The sequence below is a fragment of the Fusarium odoratissimum genome (assembly GCF_000260195.1).
Source record: "Fusarium odoratissimum NRRL 54006 unplaced genomic scaffold supercont1.76, whole genome shotgun sequence".
NCBI lineage: Eukaryota > Fungi > Ascomycota > Sordariomycetes > Hypocreales > Nectriaceae > Fusarium > Fusarium odoratissimum.
Window position 1 is genome coordinate 47,272 of NW_022158745.1, and position 16,438 is coordinate 63,709.

Here is a 16,438-nt window from a genome sequence, read left to right on the forward strand (position 1 = left end):
CCCTCTCCAGCCTAGAATTCTCTTGCACAGATAGATCAAGTAGCTTTCCATGCCCAAAGGCAGGAGAACCATAACCCCTAAGATCGCCAGTAGCTGCAACCCTAGAACTATGCATCCTTAGGGAAACCCTTCGCAGGGGAAAAACCCAAGGCGGCCAGAACGCTGCTCTGTAGACGAGGCAATCGCCCCGATCCACGGTCTCCAGGTAAGCTCTGTACCGTTTCGACCCAGCGGTTTGTGTCTAGTGGTCTCATCCAGTGAGACATATCGTCGAGGCCCGGTTGTGTTCCGGGCAGCAGCCGAGGCTGCAGAAAGAAAGAGGAGAGTCTCTGGGCAGTACGCGACTGCAGAGATCGGTCAAGCAGCTTCCGAGCTGCAAAAAGGGCAACGAACCATGTGGGGTCCGTGCGTCAAGGTCGAGGGCACCAGAGGGCCCAGAAAGTCGAGCAGCCGAAGGCTGTTTGTGTTGTTCGGGCAGCTAAAGCTGCTGTAGTCGGTCGAGGCAGCGTTAAACTGCAGGCGAAGGTGAGAGTGAGGGTGAGGGCACGATGGCCCTCGATGTCAAGCAGCAAGATGCTGCGAATGTCGTCTGGGCAGCCGAGGCTGCAGAAGTCGGTCGTACGGGAAGTCGAGGGGCACAGAGGCCGGAATGTCGCAGGCTCGCGAAGCCGAAATGTCGAGGTGAGAAGAAGTCGCAGATAAGACAAATGAAATGGTGCCCGGAGGCGATGTCAAGAGCTCGCGAAGCTCAGTGCCGTTGAAGGCACATGTCACGAAGAAAGGTCAACTCTCCGAATCCCTTTCTTCTGGCAGCTGTTAGGGTCCCGCTAGTCCCACAGTTGCTTTTGTTGCCATTTTAGCCTGTAAAAAGTCTCTGCCCTAGCAGAACGCTAACAGCGGGCGCCAAGGAAATATTTTTACAGGAGAGAGTTGGCCAGAGGGCACGGCTATCGATTCATCTGCAGGCCCAGGGTAAGGCGGAAGGGGTTGATAAGCGACAGAAGAGGCTCAGAAGAAGGCCCACGAGGAGCCCTCCCCAGGAGATGCCGTGAAGACGGACGAGGAAATCACCGATGTCAGGCTTTACAAGGCTCATCTCACTGCCAGTTCCGGAGCCAAGCCCGTCAAGGACATCAGTGAGTATGAGGATGCGGATGTAAACCTTTAGAGAGTTTACTTTGCCTTACTTCTGGGCTAATCGCCTAACGCGGGTCGATAACTCACTGAATGGAAGTAAGTCTTATATGGAAGCACAGAGAGTGCATGTTGGGATTTGAGGGGAGGACCCTCGGTGAGGCACCAGCGAGGTCACCATGAGATCATACTGCGTTTCCTCCCCTCTACAGGAGAGTTGGTAGCGTAGTAAGTTGTAAAGCAATCTCAACAGCATTGAAGGGGAGAAGAGGCTTCATAGGAGTACTGATATAGTCCTCGCACTTCACAATCCTGCCGTCGAGAGGACATGAGGATTGGGACTTTATAGGTCAGTCGAACTTGGTTCAAATGTGTTATTGTGAAGGGGAACTCAGCTTGATGGGATTTACTGGACTCTTCGCAACGGCTTACAATATACAATACCTTAATTATGACATTCTCAGTCGGTGGACAACGGCCTGACACAAGGGAAGAAATGGCCAGGAACTATGGCCATACCGGAGGGTGCAGTATTAATTCACATGGATGACAACGATGAGATCTAGATTTAAGCAGATGATGTACTTTTCAAGCTATATAGTGTAATTAAATAGCTGACAGATAAACGCCAATTCTCGGGAATCTTGGAGCCATGACCAATAATGCTCTAGCGATCCTGTGGCTAGAGCCGGAATAGCGACCTAAAGATTCTTCTCATAGAGAAGTATGGATACCTATAGACTGTCAGATTAATATCAAGGAAACCAGGAACTTGATGCCAAACTAACTTCTGCTGCGAGTGATAAGTCTACGACGCATTCAGAAACAACTTTGGGTGACCGGTGACACGAGCGCCAGACGCTAGTAGAGCATTTAATTTACTTCAACTTGATGTGCTCTTAAATATGCCTCTATTCGCGCACCACCATCCAGCGGTTCTCCCGCGAGACAGAGTTGAGTTTCGTTACATTACAAGCTCATTCCACGCAATGAATACTTGGATTGGAGCATTTATCTAGTGGCTGAGCCCTCTTTCAACATACAAACATTTATAAGCACGTTAATCCATTTTCCACTTGTCCCTGCGTGGATACGCTTGAGGTGCTCTCTGAAATTATCCGCTCGAGGGAACTTCGCGGAGGATTTGCATTTTCTGAAATTATGTACTTCTTCCAGATGTCTGAGGCGCTCTCCCCTGTCGTGATCCGTGACTGTTTGAGGCACATTGCCACTAATAGAGACACCTATATCAGGGCCACATCCCGATCGTGGGAATTCATCGCCACAGTAGCCGCAGGTGTCAGCTTGGCCAGGCCTGTCAGTAGATTCGTGAGAAGCGCTCTCGTATCCGGAGAGAGCTGAGCAGGACCATGAGCTGAGGCGTCCATGCGTCGATTTCTTGTGTCGTTCTACATCGCCTTGGTTCTTGAAATAGTTTCTGCAGAATGCACATTTGTACGGCTTTTCAGCTTTGTGAGTGCTAGTTGTTGGTTAACTTTGAAACATATACGATAAATCCTATCACCCCGAGCAGTCCCATTCAAAACGAGACTACTGGGTTGAAATCTGACTTACTTGAGTTCCTCAAGCGTCTCGAACCTCTCGGGCTTCTTGGGGCAACACTCGCACACGAAGGAGTCTTGCACCTTAGTTTCGCCAGGCTCCTGCACTTCGGTAATCTTAAATGTGCTTGTGCCCGATATGTCCCTAGAGCAAATTGATCCTTGATCGGACGTGGAGGTTCGAGGGCTTGGGTTGGTAAATATAGTAGCTGTGTCAGACGAATTGTTAGCGTCAGTGGCAATAATAAACAACAAGAGAGAAGAGACTCACTGGGCTTTTCGGCATCTGAACAAAAGGTGGTGTACAGAATGTGTAACTTCTCCTTCTTTGGTATGTCCATGTTGCCACGGCATGGCAGACCAGTCATATGGTTCTTCATATCCTTCTTGTCAAATTTGGCATAACATCGCAAGCAAAGGACCACACCATGGTGGCTCTGGTTAAAATCATCGTCTCCCCATGTAAGCAATGAGCAGCATTTCCTGCAGTCCCCTCCCTTGTTGCTGAAGTTGTCGCAACTATCACAACTCGCCAGGTATCCCCAGCTACGGGAGCCGTAGTTGGGATGTATTCCACGAATGAGGCCATGATTATTGGCGACATGCGCAACAATATGAGATATTTCTTTTTTCAGTCCAAAGCATGCTTTCCAACCAGGTAGAATGAGACTTGGCTTATATAGCAAGAAGGGACAAATCTTGTCTACATTCTGGAAATCATCGGGCGTAACCGGTTCGCGTGATTGACTCTGTGCTGATTCATCTTTTCTGGGGCTAATTGAGCCGGTACCACCAGCAGCATCAGAAGACCGTGTAAAGCTCCGAGTTCGTCGCTCGGAGTCTGGCGGTCTTGTTTGAGGCTTTGGTTGTTTGTTGAATTTCGAGTCGCTCTCTACACTTGGGCTAGCTCTTGTGGGAGCCTCCTCATTCTCTTCTGCTCTTCGTTCGGGTAGGCCTGGGGGAGTCTGTTCGGGGTATAGCTACGAGATGTCAGCTGAATAGGTATGATCGCGGGTGCTTGGTATACCTGTTGAGTTGAAGGAAGGTGAGCTTTGTAGTTTCTTTCTACGTTATCTTGATTGTCACCCGTCTTCTCCAGTAGTAGGACGGCCTTATGAGCGCTAGTTGTTGGTCAGCTTTGAAACATATACGACGAAACCTATCGTCTCGAGCAACTCCACTCAAAATGAGACTGCTGAGTCGAAATCTGGCTCACATAAGTTCCGCAAGCGTCCCGAACCTCTTGGGCTTCCTGGGGCAACACTCGCACACGAAAAGGCCTTGCAACTTAGTTTCTCTAAGCTCCTGCGCTTCAGTAATTTTAAATGTGCTTGTGCTCGATATGTTTCTAGGGTGAATCAATCCCTGGTTGGAAATGGAGGTTGGAAGGTTTAGATCGGCGGATACGGTAGCTGTGTCAGGCGAATTCCAGGAGCTGTGTGAGATAGGGGCTGGAGATGGGCCCACGAGCAAGCATTGAGCCGAAGAATTAGCAGTTGTAATGCTGGTTGGGTGCATCGACGTTGACATGGTCGAAGGGTATGAGTTGGGCCGTGGAGGAGATGCGAAATGATCTTGGGGAGAATCATAGGAGCTCGACTCGCGCCGCCAGGACATGTGCTCGTCGTTGGGGCTGGCTGCCCTTCTTTTGTGACCGCCAGATATGTAGGTATCGTAAATGCGAAGTCTCTTGAGCGACTTTTCATCTTTCATTTTCATGTCCTCTTCTTCGGAGAAGTCGTAGTTGGGGCTTGCTGAAGCGGCATCACCACTGCTATTCCTCTTTGCTCGTGTTTGGAGTGAACGATAGCTATCGGAGCTATCGTTTGGCCATCTGTCACTGTGGTAGAAAGGCGCTGATCGAGAAGAGATGGCAGAGGGGAATTGACATTTTGTGGAAGGTTGTTGAGGACGGAACTCGTCGGGTGGTGACTTTTTCCAACTTCTAGTTCTGTAGAGATTGTCCTTGAGTTTGTCGACTTCGATAGCGGCAGGGGATTGAAACTGAAATTGTTGGTGAAGGTGGCCGAATAGAGTGGGAATAGTTTCTGGGGATCTGCAATCAAAACAATGTTAGTTGGTCCATCCAAAGTTTATACCTAGCCATTGAAAACCTGAATAGCACGAACATTTGGTGACTCGTATTCCGTACCTGTCAGTTGATGAGTAAGTAGCATAACTTTCGTGGTTGTTACTAAAGGTGGTTGTGTTGCCGCTTGGCGGGTAATGTGTAGAATATTCGTCAATTGACAAAGGCAAGTTTCCAGAACCGCTTGCAAACGAATCATGAGCATATTCAGATTTGTCCATTGCATTTTCAGCCAAGGCATCAAATTGATCACAATCGGAGTTTAGATGAGATTCGGCCGTGAAATCTCCCGTCATGTTAATGCCGTAGTTGCGGGTTAATGGAAACCTGGAATTAGGCGACTGCGATTTAGAAGAAAACATTGGATGAGGTTGGTTGCGCTTGCCTGTCCTCTTTAATGGCCGAAATCCACGCTTTGTACTGGATCGATAAGCCAACCACGAGGGCCAATGAGAAGGGCATTGGGAGCGGGGCGGGTCCATTTCAGGCTGTCCATCGTTGGGGCAGGTGGAACGTGTACGCTCCAAAGACAATATGGGTTGGCAGAGGAGCGGAAACTTCTGGGTCCCTGGATATACTCGAGTACTTGGCAGCGAGATAAGCTGAACAGCCACAATAGCGGCAGCGGATCCCTGTCTACAGCGGTGTACCTCGCGAAGCACGGTCTTCAATTTTTACTGAACCTCAATCAAGTTCATTGAAGAGCCTCCAATTGGAGACCTTTGATAAGATGTGGATCCCCACGCTTCACCAAACACGGACGACCTGGGGCAACGATCTCTGACGACATCCCGATCGCTTCTCGGGGAAGATGGTTTGCATCCGGTGCCCCTCACCACGATTTGGAGAGCTGGCCTTGGTACAAAGCAGCACCCCGGATTCACATGCACGTACACCCGCATCCCTGGTGCAATCGCCAGCCGTTGGACATGCGTTCCCTACCCACAGTATCCAGGTGGAATGGGGACCAGGGATCCGTTGAGCTCATGGTACCTGCGACCTGGAAAAATCCATCTGCAATTCCCTTACAAAAGTGCTTTGTCGTTAGAGTCCTCTGAACAAGATACCGTCTTCTAACTACCTGCATGGGGCGCATGGCGATAGAGACCCATTCCTCAGCTACATTGATTGTTCGTTCCTCAGCTGAACGTCAAGCGAGACACTTCAAAGTAGCGACTGTCATCAGAACACAACGGCCGCCGGCCTCCGGCAAACCATCATGATCATTCTTTCTTTATTTACTACATCATTCATGTCTCCTGGTTCACCAAATTACCCTGTAGCGCCCCTCGCCATTTTGACCGCACCATCGATCACCCTCTGTAAGCCTAATTAGATACACACTGAGGTCTTTTCTAACCTCATTATTCCATAGGCTGGCCTCCTTGGGATGTAGTTGCCCTCGTTATCCACTCCGAGTTACTGGAGGGTGAAACCTTTTTTTTCTTCGATATCGTGACAAGGCGTTGCTTGGAAGTGAATAGTGCAAGACTATTCAAGACCAGTCCCCCGTAGCCTTCCTCCAATGTGAGCGAGGCTACTCAACACAACCTTCAGACCCATCCAGTGGGATATCACGAGATGGCGGGTCCATGAGTTCACTGGTCATTCAACTACGACCCATAGCCATTTGGTATCTAGGTGTTGGTTCTCTGCACATGCCCCTGTACTACATACTAGCCGAGTTGTCTGTGATGTCGTGTTCGTACTGCTGTAGACTGTAGATGAGCTAGGCCCATACCTTGTCCTGGAGGCGTAGGCAAAGGCGCATATGCTCCGTTAGTCTAGTTTATCCTGCTGGACGTCGCTTCTGTGCTGCTGGGACTAGCACTGTATTTGCCAATATTCTTCTTGAGCGCTGACTCAAGAATCTTCCATGGGAAAACCTTCACATCCTTCTCAATGTTGCGGGGCTTGGGGCTAGGAAAACCCATAATGATCTTGAAGAATTCCTCGCTGTCGGGTTTGGCCTTGGATAATGTCTGAGGATTGAAACCTTTTAGGTTACGACGGATGCGGTTCTTCTCCTCAACACTAAAACGGTTCGGCGCTGCGACAAATTGCTCGAGAAGGCGGATAATGTCGACCGATGTGACATAACACTCGCCTTTTTCGGCCCACCAGATGCATGATATGCAGATGCTGTTGGCTGGTCGCTCATTGACGCTTACGGATTGGCAGGTGGCGTTGACAGTCGATCCTTTTTGTGTCTTACGGAAGAGGACAATCCGACGACGGTTGGAACATTCCTCGGATGTCCACTTCTCGACCATCGATTCTCGCTTGCCTGAAATCTTCAAAACTGCCTTGCCAGAATAAAGCGAGATAGGATGGTAACTTGTGTTGTTTCCAGCATTGGTAGTTATGGTGCTAGTTCGGACAAGTTGGGGAGCGCCCTTAGTGTGAGACGGAGGCGACATTCCCAAGGATGTCAAAGGCGGACGACCAACCGAGGAAGTATCCAATCCACCAGGGCCCCTCCCCGTGCTGCCCAGCGTGCTTGGATAAGGGCTCCATCCAGCCGCCGGGCGGCGGTGGTAGTGCGGGTCCGTGAAGCTCGTGCCTCTGCTGCAAGTGCTAATCATGCCGCCATTTGCTTGCGGGAAGGTATCACCATGATGTTCTCGTTGAGATGGATTTTCATAGATATTTGTATCTGATGGCAGCTGAGGCTCAACCTTAACTGGGGTACTCAGCTGATCGATCTCAGGGGCAGGTGCTTTATCCTCATGCTTGAGCATCTTAGTCGACCTTGTGTTGTCATCCCCCGACCCTTCCAGAAACTGAAAAGTACCAACAGGGACTCGAGTAATTTCTTCTCCCGAGGGACCGCCGAGAACGAGCGATAAGGGCACTTTACTGTTTGCACAGTTTGTGGCAAGAAATTGAGGCGCATCCCCGCTGCAGGTGTAGATGAACCCAGAACCGTCTTGCATATCTCGAGATACATCTTGAACCGAACATTTCTCAGAGCCGAACATCAGAAACCATTGTGGAATCGGCGACGATAACGAGAACAGATCATATTTGGACGAAAGCTTTACAAAAACTTCAGTGCCAAAAAAGCCTCTTGCAGGTTGGTACGATACAAATATCGGAACATGCTGTGCCTGGTCGTTGAAAGCAAACAACTGCTGGTTTAATTGAGCAAACTTATCGGATGGTTGCTCAGTCGGATAAGTCTGCGCGAGAGTCGTTTTCCAGCTGCTCGGGATAGATGAAACTCTCCAGAAAATGATGTTCCCAAGAACCCTCAGGGCTTGACAAGAAACGCTTACATTTCTCGCATGAGTTATAGCATCGGTTTGCTGCGGTAACGTCGCAGCGATCGTCACGGCGTACGCTCCCCTGCGAGTAACAGATACTCAACCATGGCCATTACCAGAGAGGCGACAGTCGCCATTACTCGGAGAATGACGATCGTCCTCGCTTTGTTCTTCAGCTTCGTACTGTACCTACAGCTTGAGTTCCCCACATTTCTTCGACCTCGTGATAGCTCTAGGCGCGTAGACGCGTTCCCAGATCCTAACCCAATATGTTTTATCGCTTCCACAACGTCGTCCCCTACAGTAGAACGACGTATAGGCCTTCGCAGGCCGCGAAGCTCAAGCCCCAGCAATTAAATACACCGCGAAAAAGGACAGCGAACAAGCCGACAAGCCAGGTTTAGCCCTCCTTTACTCGTAAGTCGACCGAACTCTGCAAGCAGTTCCGCCTCAAGCATCGGTTAATTCTATGGGATCAGCGACGAAGACACGCTAAGCAATCTCTTTGCTTCTTATCCACAGACTTTTTCGACCTTCCCACGGACCCGCGGCTCGCAGGGCCTCTACGAACCTGTGTGGAATCTGCGGTTTGATCACGAGATTCACCTTCAAAATGACTTTCCATCAGGGAGAACACGACTTCAGCGAGTCAAAGCCCCCATTCCAGGCCCCGAAATCGATCCTCTACCTAGCATCCGGAGGGCGAGGAGTCAATGGGAGCTAGTTGACAGCGATGAGGATATACTTCCTTCTATAGTAGTCAGAGTAGAGCCTCAGGCATGTTTCCTGAGCAATAAACAGAGCAAGAATCTTCCATTCAAAACGAGGCCTCTTTAAACACCCTGCTATGCCAAGATCTTGAGCACTGGGAGGACTTTAGGCAAGAATAAGGTCCTGTTAAGAGAGCTGGCCACGCTGAGTTCGTCAGGAAGTATATATGGGTCTGCGCGGAACTGGCCAATTGGATGTTCTAAAAAGTCATGCCGCTGTAAGGTCATGCCTCTGTGTTAAAAACATCATGCCGCTCTATCAATTCCCTTTATTTAAATAGCGCTAAATTAGTGTCCGTAGTAGCGTTTTGCCCAGAGGCGTGTTGAGTTGCGCATTTCTCGGCATACACATTGCTCATGATTTATCCGCAGACTAGGCAGTTTCAATCAAGGCCGCATAAGTAAAAATACTGTGGCCTAACCAGATCCTTTACTTCCAATAGAGGGCGTGGTTAAGAACAATCGCTATTTGTCTGTTTATGCACGCACTGTTTGGAAGGTAGCAGTCATTTGTTGAACAGGTGCTGGGGTCTCACGTGCAAGCAGGGATACTTTAAGATTACAGCCGATATGGTAAAACCTCTAAGGGGAAGATTTCAACAGAACACAACAGAACATAACATGAATACACCAATTCACATCAATGAACCGAATGCACGTAATGTCTGACATCATTCTGTCCCGGTTCGCGCTGCACTGGTAAGCGCTCAACAAACATGTCCTACCTGGGGCACAATCTCATGTGGTATTTACGACACCTTGTCACCTTGACAGCTGACTTTCCGTACAACTGACGTCTTTACCCCTGCTTGTCTCGTAGTACCCATGTCTACCTGCGAGATCAAGCGTATATTTTACGGTGATTGTAGGGAATAGGGACCATTTAAACAACAAGGGATACGCAAATGGCGATGCGTCATCAACGCGTCGCGAGACCGCTAGCACTAGTCATGGCCGTAGATCTTTGAAACGATGCGCTTCATGCACGAGTCACTAACAGAGCATTCTCTGAGCATAGATCAAAACATGTACCGGTACTTTTGGTCTGCATAATCTTTCCCCTCATTTCTTTTGCACAATGTTCCTCCACTTTGCGTCCATCGCATCCATTGGCTGCCTGTGTATGCTAATAGCATGTCCGAAAGCCATCAGTTATCAAATTTTACGAGTCGGATGCTGGCCTATTCTCGATATACATGAAGTACTTACCCTCTCCGGACTTTAATGCGTTGAGACATCGCCATGATAACTATTTCAGCGGTACGGACAAAGATGCTGACTGCATCCTCTACGATATGGCCTCGGCACTTGAATACCTCCGTCGCGAGCGTATCTAGCACAACGATATCAAACCGGGAAACATTCTTTACGCTCTGAACGCGGCGCTGTTCTCATAGATTTCGGCCTGGCTGGAGTCCACGGTAGCCAGACATGTACCGGCGGGACACCTTGGTACGTCCCTTGGGAGTTCTACACGCGGTCCGAAAGAGAGCCTAAAAGCGATATCTACGCCCTCGGTGTGGTCATGCTGTACGTTTTGAGAAAAAGTCCACTGCCTGATGTGACTGAGACTGGTTGGATCATTTCCAAGGTCCTCAGGACGTTTCACAAGCCGCCATTATGCAAAGGAAAGAGACGCCTGATACGGAAATCCTGGTTAAATGCGATGTTTTTATCATTTCTATGGGAACGATATAGCTGCGATAGGCAATGGAGCCAGTACAATCCAATGTTTAGCTAGCTTACGCGAGAGTGAGATTCTTGGCTGTACGGACCCTATCGCTTGCTAACAGCTGCAGACGCGAGAGCCACCGATAGTTTTGTTCGTGGACCAACACGGCTGGCTCTACCTGTATTTCTTCGCAATACAGACGCACAAGTTAATTGCAGGCACTTTCTCCCCTGCTACACAGACCCCAATCATGTCCAATACATAGATGGTAGTCAAAGCAATCCATACCGCCCATGTGTTCCACGATCACACTACCATCGCAATGAGCGGGTACGGGCATGATAGGGCGTGTAGGCGCGGGGATAGGGACTGTTACCTGAGTTGAGCACCCCTCAAATCCATACAGAGAGTGAATGAACGCGGGAATAGGTGACACATCGCTCATGGCCATAGGACATGTGTTTGAGTCGGCCCATGATGGGATACTAGGGATTGAGGGAGGCGCACTCCATGAGTCAACTGTAACAGGGTTGCCGTAAGGACCACGTTGCGACCATGTATTGTTAACAAGAGAGCTAAATTGCAGCGTAGGCTGTGGGACAACTTGAACGACCCTGGGGCGAGGGGGAGGTAGCAGAGGCTTCATAAGAGCACTGATACAATTCTTGACCTCCTCACTCTTGCCGCAGAGGAGTTCGCCGGTGCCCTCCTCCTCAAGACCCTCAAGGGCGGAGACGTGGGTGCAAAAAACAAATTTATTGATGCCCTGGACAAAGTCTTCGTGAAGCTTCTTACACTGCTTCTCCTTGTCTGTCCAGTCGTATGGGTTGGCCTTGGCATCGACACAGTGAATTTCCTTGTGGTACTCAACGAGCGCATCGATGGTATCCTTTGTGAGCTTGTAGGAGACCTCATTTCGCAGAACTATGTCGACATGAACAACGTAAGCCTCAACATGGACGAGCTCATAGTTCATGATGGCCTCGAATAGAGGATTGCTGGCATCCCGCTTAAAGCCAGACTCGGGTGTCTTGGGTAGCATAAGCGACGTCAAGGTCCAGATGGCATTCGGCGACGAAAGAGTTTCGGTGAGACATCGCTGGTGCTGCAGTACGGAGTTAAGAGGGCGTTTGACCCTATTGATACGCTTCAGAGTTTGTGTGAGCCACGGTTCAACCTTTGAACCCAAAGCAACATCAACGGACGAAGCTCGAGGGGCAAATGCAGCAGCGGATGCTGGTAGGAGTTGCACAGGCATGATTCTTCGTCAGATGGTAGTAGAAGCAGGATGGATGTTGGACCTGATTCTTGTAAAGGACTCTAGATGCACAGTCGCAACTTGAGAGGGATATGACCAAGATACGTAAGGTATTTAACAGAAAAAACGAGAACTCTCAAAATACGGGCAAACAATTCAGCGGAGCAGATAAAATGTCGTTACTTCGCGATGTTTGCTAGCGCCAACAAACCTGTCAAGGATCACCTGCATGAACATGTCAGCAAAACCCCTGCATATTCCTCCTCTGCATCATATTCCTGTAGCATTTACGTGGAAATGTAGGCCGCCTCTCCATGTTTTTTTTGCACATTGTCTGATACTAATTCGAGCCAGGATAGCTAGGACACTGCCAAGTAAACCATACAGCTCCGTGTGGCTTGAATCGAGTGAAAGGAGGTTCGACAGTCAGCACAAAGCGGAAGGTGTGTAGGATGTGTATCCACATGCGTATTTCCATTCTGACTGTAGTATCATTAATATCCAGAAGTTGCATTTACTTTTGCTACCCCATAATCTTCATTATGTCAGTAGACCATGCCCCTGTTTGAAGACGCTAGCAGGCCAATAACTACTGATTTGTGACTCCATTTGGAACGTTCAATAACACGCACCAGACCTTTGACAGATTAACTTGCTGAGAAAGCTTGAGTTAGGCTGGCTTGACCTCTCATAGTAATATGGCTCCCTTTCTTGTCGTTTAAGCGTTTTCGCCACTGCCTAAAAACGGGGCTGAGGTGTGGAGTCGGCGAGTGCATCAGAAATTTGTCACGGGATGTCCAAATAACAAGGTCGACAAATTTAGTAGATGGTTGCCGTTCGACGAGTAGGTGATAAGAGCGGCAACGGGATACTTTGTGAGCAAACATCGAAACTTGCCTCCATTGATCCATGGTGACGCGCTAAAGATGAACTTGGTACTGGACCTATGCGCAATCAAAACACCGCCTACTTCTTCCCATTCCAGGGCCTGAGGACATGCGACTAAGTAAGTATTCTCCCGTCGAGTGATTGGAAGTCTCCACCTGTTGACTGCTTCATCCCCTGTCCCATACCCACCTCGGGATCGCCGACCACCCGTTATGGGGACAACAAATCACCCGCTTTAGACTAGGCTAATCCTAACAATCAACCACAATCGCTGCAATATCGCACTTTGTTTCTCTCCATCCAAGGGTTACCATATGGTACAATGTGAAACACCGCCATGGCTTATGAGAACCATGACGGACCTGCCAGCCATCATAGCAACACCAGCGACTGTCGAACACGCGCCTCGATCGATCAGCGTCTGTAGAGCTTCCCTCAGCCTTTCTGCACCATCTATCACCGATGAAGCACCGCATCATGCGGTGGAATCTAAGAAGAACCGACCTCCAGCAGGCCCCATTGAACCAGTCAAATTTCCAGTCAATCAACATGGACCCCGGCATTCGAAAGGCAGTGAAAAGTTCAGGAATTCAGGCTCTTCTTGACGATATAGATGGAACAACAGCAATACAACTTCCAAACATATTGGGTAAGCCCTCGTCTATCCGCGCAAACAGAGGACCTTGGTGCGAGGTCAGCTGTTCATCACGGCAATTCTTCAGGAAATTGAATGGCATTGCACTCAGTTGAATTGTTACCACACCTAGCTTCATGCTGTATGTAGATGGGGTTCAAGACAAAATTAATTAGTGACATGCGATTTGACAGTTCAATCCATGCTACAGCGAGAACGAGAAACGCCATTTGAGGCCATTCTTCCATCAGCAACGGAACATGCCAGCTCTTGCTGTAATCACAATTGCCAGCCCTTGATCGTTGCTTGTACCGTCACAATAAAAACCTAGGCGGAATGGATAGAAAAAATAGAGTCCTTTCCTTTATCGGCTCGTGTCAACTTGGTTGTAGATACCAATGTACTGGCCTGTTGCAATTGACCTGGCGATTCGCTCCGGCTACCTTGCTACCTTGCTGCTAAAATTAACTGACCCCCACATTCCGATACCAGACGCCTTTCGTTCCTCAAGGCGTCAAGAGGACGAACGAAAAAGCGGGGCCAGGCCATGTTAGATACGCACGAATACGATGGGGTGAGTGTATCCAAGTGTGGACCAGAATGTTGTGATGTTATTGATCGTCGACTTGATTCCTTTTGATCAGTCTGTCCGCGAGGGGTTTCACCCCTCTTTTGGATACAAGAATAATATTGCAATAAGGGAAGTGGAACCCATTCCTGTTGGATTAGTGATAGCGCCTCGATAAAAGAAACATGTATTTTGTGGGTTCCCGGATATATCAATTCCGGGTAGCGGGGAAAACACCTGTTAGATTGGCGGCTGGGAATGGGCTCCACTTCTCTTATTGCAATATTATTCTTGTATCCAAAAGAGGGGTGAAACCCCTCTTTGAAAGACTGATCAAAAGAATTAAGTCAATAATCAATAACATCACAACATTCTGGTCCACACTTGGATACACTCACCCCATCGTATTCGTGCGTATCTAACAACACCTAAAAGGACAGAACAGAGACAGAAGCTCCTGGGGACGAGATGAATCCTGAAGGGTGAAAGTTTACCCTATTTTAATTGGATATTTTGAAGGTGAAGAGCAACAACAAAGAAAAGGCTGTACAAGACGAAATCTTCCAACACTCTCAATTGCAAGCTAAGTGTAAACGGCCAGTTAGGTTCAATTGAGATGAGGTCTTTGTCATAGGATAGAGAATTAAATGATCAATTCAATGATACCAAATACGAAGGAAAAAGAGTAAAGAATGTTGTATGAAAAAGCGTCTGAAAGCTAAAGTCCTCCGGGGAATCCGTCCCTTTATGTCTGTTACCACAGACATCCATCTGACCCCACTAACGAAGCTTAGACCTCTTACCCTGGAATGCTTGCCACAACCGTCACAATATTAACCCTAATCTACATTGCAAATTCACGCCTTCCTTTGTCATCACACTTTCTTGGCATACAAGTGTTAAGAAAGTGCCCCTGTCTGCACCAAGATCCTTAACAAGCGCACAACAAACGACCCAACCTGCGCTTCGCGCAGCCGCAAGCCGCGGCGATGGCCTCGTCCATGACGAGCCCGCCCGCTGTCTCGGATCGCTTTGATCTTGGGATCCACACCCCCGCCAATCTAAACCGAGGAGCCCGTGCAGCTCTCCTGCAAAACAGCCCTGCAATCGTCAACGGTCCCGTTGGTGTTTCACCCGGACCCGGGCGGACGGCGCAGACACCGTCCTCACCACTCAACGCCGCCACCACTGCTGCAGCTACGGAAGGAGCTGAGCGTGCCAACCCCACATCGATCTTTGAACAGCCAATCTCTATTATCAAATCGGCCAATGACCTCGCCCGCGAGCGCGTGGAAGAGTACAACGCCAAGCTGATGGTTTTCCAAGCCTTCTGCGCCAAGTTTGAAGAAGCCGCTCAGCAATTCACCGCCGGACCGCAGCGACGTTTCGCTCGGCAATTCGCCGACAGCTTCCTCGGCATTTGGAAACAAGAGCTCTCCGGCTCTGGACCTACGACCCCCAAGCCTACATACAGCAGCGTCGCTGCCTCGCTTCCCGCTGCCCGGCCCCGTCCGATTCACCACCATCAACAACAACAGCAGCACCGACAATCTGACCCACCCCATCGTCAAGGGCAACAACCAATCATCGCCCCACCTCGACAGGACCTCCGCGTCTTCATCCGCCTAGAAGCCGGAGCTCCGGCCAGGGCCCACAGTGGCTACGCAATCCGGACCCTGATCCGGGAAAAACTCGGCGCCGTTTCGAGTAAGATTCGACAGGTCTTCCAGGTCAGGACAGGATGGGCCGTCCTGACCGCCGACTCCGAAACACGCGATTTCCTCGTAGAGAAGCAGGCCGAGTGGGCGGCTGAGCTGAGAGCTACGGCAGTAGAAACGAACAAGGAATGGCACACCTATGTAGTCTCGGACTTTCCCAGAAGACTGACCGACTTTCGCGGCAACGAGGTGGACAGTGACAGCGTTGTCAGCGACGAGATAGAGACCCAGACAGGGCTCAAGCCCGTTGATATACGTACTGGAAGACAATTCTCAGATAACCCCTTGACCAAGACCCTACTTGTGTCCTTTCTGAAGCCTACCAAGAGATTCTGGTCCCTCTTTGGCAGCCGCGCCGCCAGACTGATAAATAAAAACGACCTGCCTAAACAGTGCGAAACGTGCTGGGGCTATCACTTCGCCTGCAGCTGCCATAGGCAGCCAGTCTGCTAACGCTGTGGCAAGACTAGCCATATAGTAGACGACTGCGCTGCACCAGAGCAGTGTGTCAACTGCTTGGGCCCCCATGAGGCCAGCTTTCGTAGGTGCCCAGCTCGGCCGAAGAAAGTGCGCGGCGTCCTCCGCCGAATGACCAAAGAACAACGAGAACACGTCCGGATGATGGGCGCAGAGACATACCGACAACGGCATTTAGATCCACAACTAGAGTCTCATAGGGAAACCCAAGAAGACACGGCTGAGCTGCTAAGGAATGATATCGCATTGGATGAACAGCCGGACGCTCGCGCTCCGAGTCCGGCTGCGTCAGGAGCACCCTCGTGCATCATGGTGGCCACAGCCCCCCAGGCCGGTTATTATGAAGCAGAGGGGGAGCCTGAGCATCCTGGACCAGGCTCACCGAAGAAGAAACGTCGAATA

The 16,438-nt window shown here is 49.7% G+C and overlaps 5 protein-coding genes across 5 annotated transcripts; 1 reads left to right on the forward strand and 4 right to left on the reverse strand.

Moving 5' to 3' along the window:
- Window positions 1-1,340: 1,340 nt before the first annotated feature.
- FOIG_16329 (uncharacterized protein) lies at window positions 1,341-5,006 on the reverse strand (the record flags this gene model as incomplete). Its single annotated transcript, XM_031217766.1, has 7 exons — window positions 1,341-1,475; window positions 2,182-2,614; window positions 2,710-2,905; window positions 2,968-3,676; window positions 3,724-3,817; window positions 3,913-4,752; window positions 4,849-5,006. The coding sequence occupies 7 exons, from the start codon at window positions 5,004-5,006 to the stop codon at window positions 1,341-1,343; spliced, it is 2,565 nt and encodes an 854-aa protein (XP_031052535.1).
- A 1,563-nt stretch (window positions 5,007-6,569) lies between these two features.
- FOIG_16330 (uncharacterized protein) lies at window positions 6,570-7,721 on the reverse strand (the record flags this gene model as incomplete). Its single annotated transcript, XM_031217767.1, has 1 exon — window positions 6,570-7,721. The coding sequence occupies one exon, from the start codon at window positions 7,719-7,721 to the stop codon at window positions 6,570-6,572; it is 1,152 nt and encodes a 383-aa protein (XP_031052536.1).
- Window positions 7,722-10,701: 2,980 nt separating this feature from the next.
- FOIG_16331 (uncharacterized protein) lies at window positions 10,702-11,751 on the reverse strand (the record flags this gene model as incomplete). Its single annotated transcript, XM_031217768.1, has 1 exon — window positions 10,702-11,751. The coding sequence occupies one exon, from the start codon at window positions 11,749-11,751 to the stop codon at window positions 10,702-10,704; it is 1,050 nt and encodes a 349-aa protein (XP_031052537.1).
- Window positions 11,752-12,618: 867 nt separating this feature from the next.
- On the reverse strand, window positions 12,619-13,602 carry FOIG_16332 (uncharacterized protein). The gene has a single exon (XM_031217769.1). It carries the CDS (start codon window positions 13,200-13,202, stop codon window positions 12,891-12,893), a length of 312 nt encoding a protein of 103 aa, XP_031052538.1. The 5' UTR covers window positions 13,203-13,602; the 3' UTR covers window positions 12,619-12,890.
- Window positions 13,189-14,327, forward strand: FOIG_16333 (uncharacterized protein; the record flags this gene model as incomplete). The annotated part of the gene is made up of 2 exons (XM_031217770.1): window positions 13,189-13,332; window positions 14,277-14,327. The coding sequence occupies 2 exons, from the start codon at window positions 13,189-13,191 to the stop codon at window positions 14,325-14,327; spliced, it is 195 nt and encodes a 64-aa protein (XP_031052539.1).
- Between the last annotated feature and the right edge of the window lie 2,111 nt (window positions 14,328-16,438).

Coding starts and splice junctions, on each gene's coding strand:
- FOIG_16332 (XM_031217769.1), bottom strand. CDS start 13,202: ATGCCGGGGTCCATGTTGATTGACTGGAAATTTGACTGGTTCAATGGG.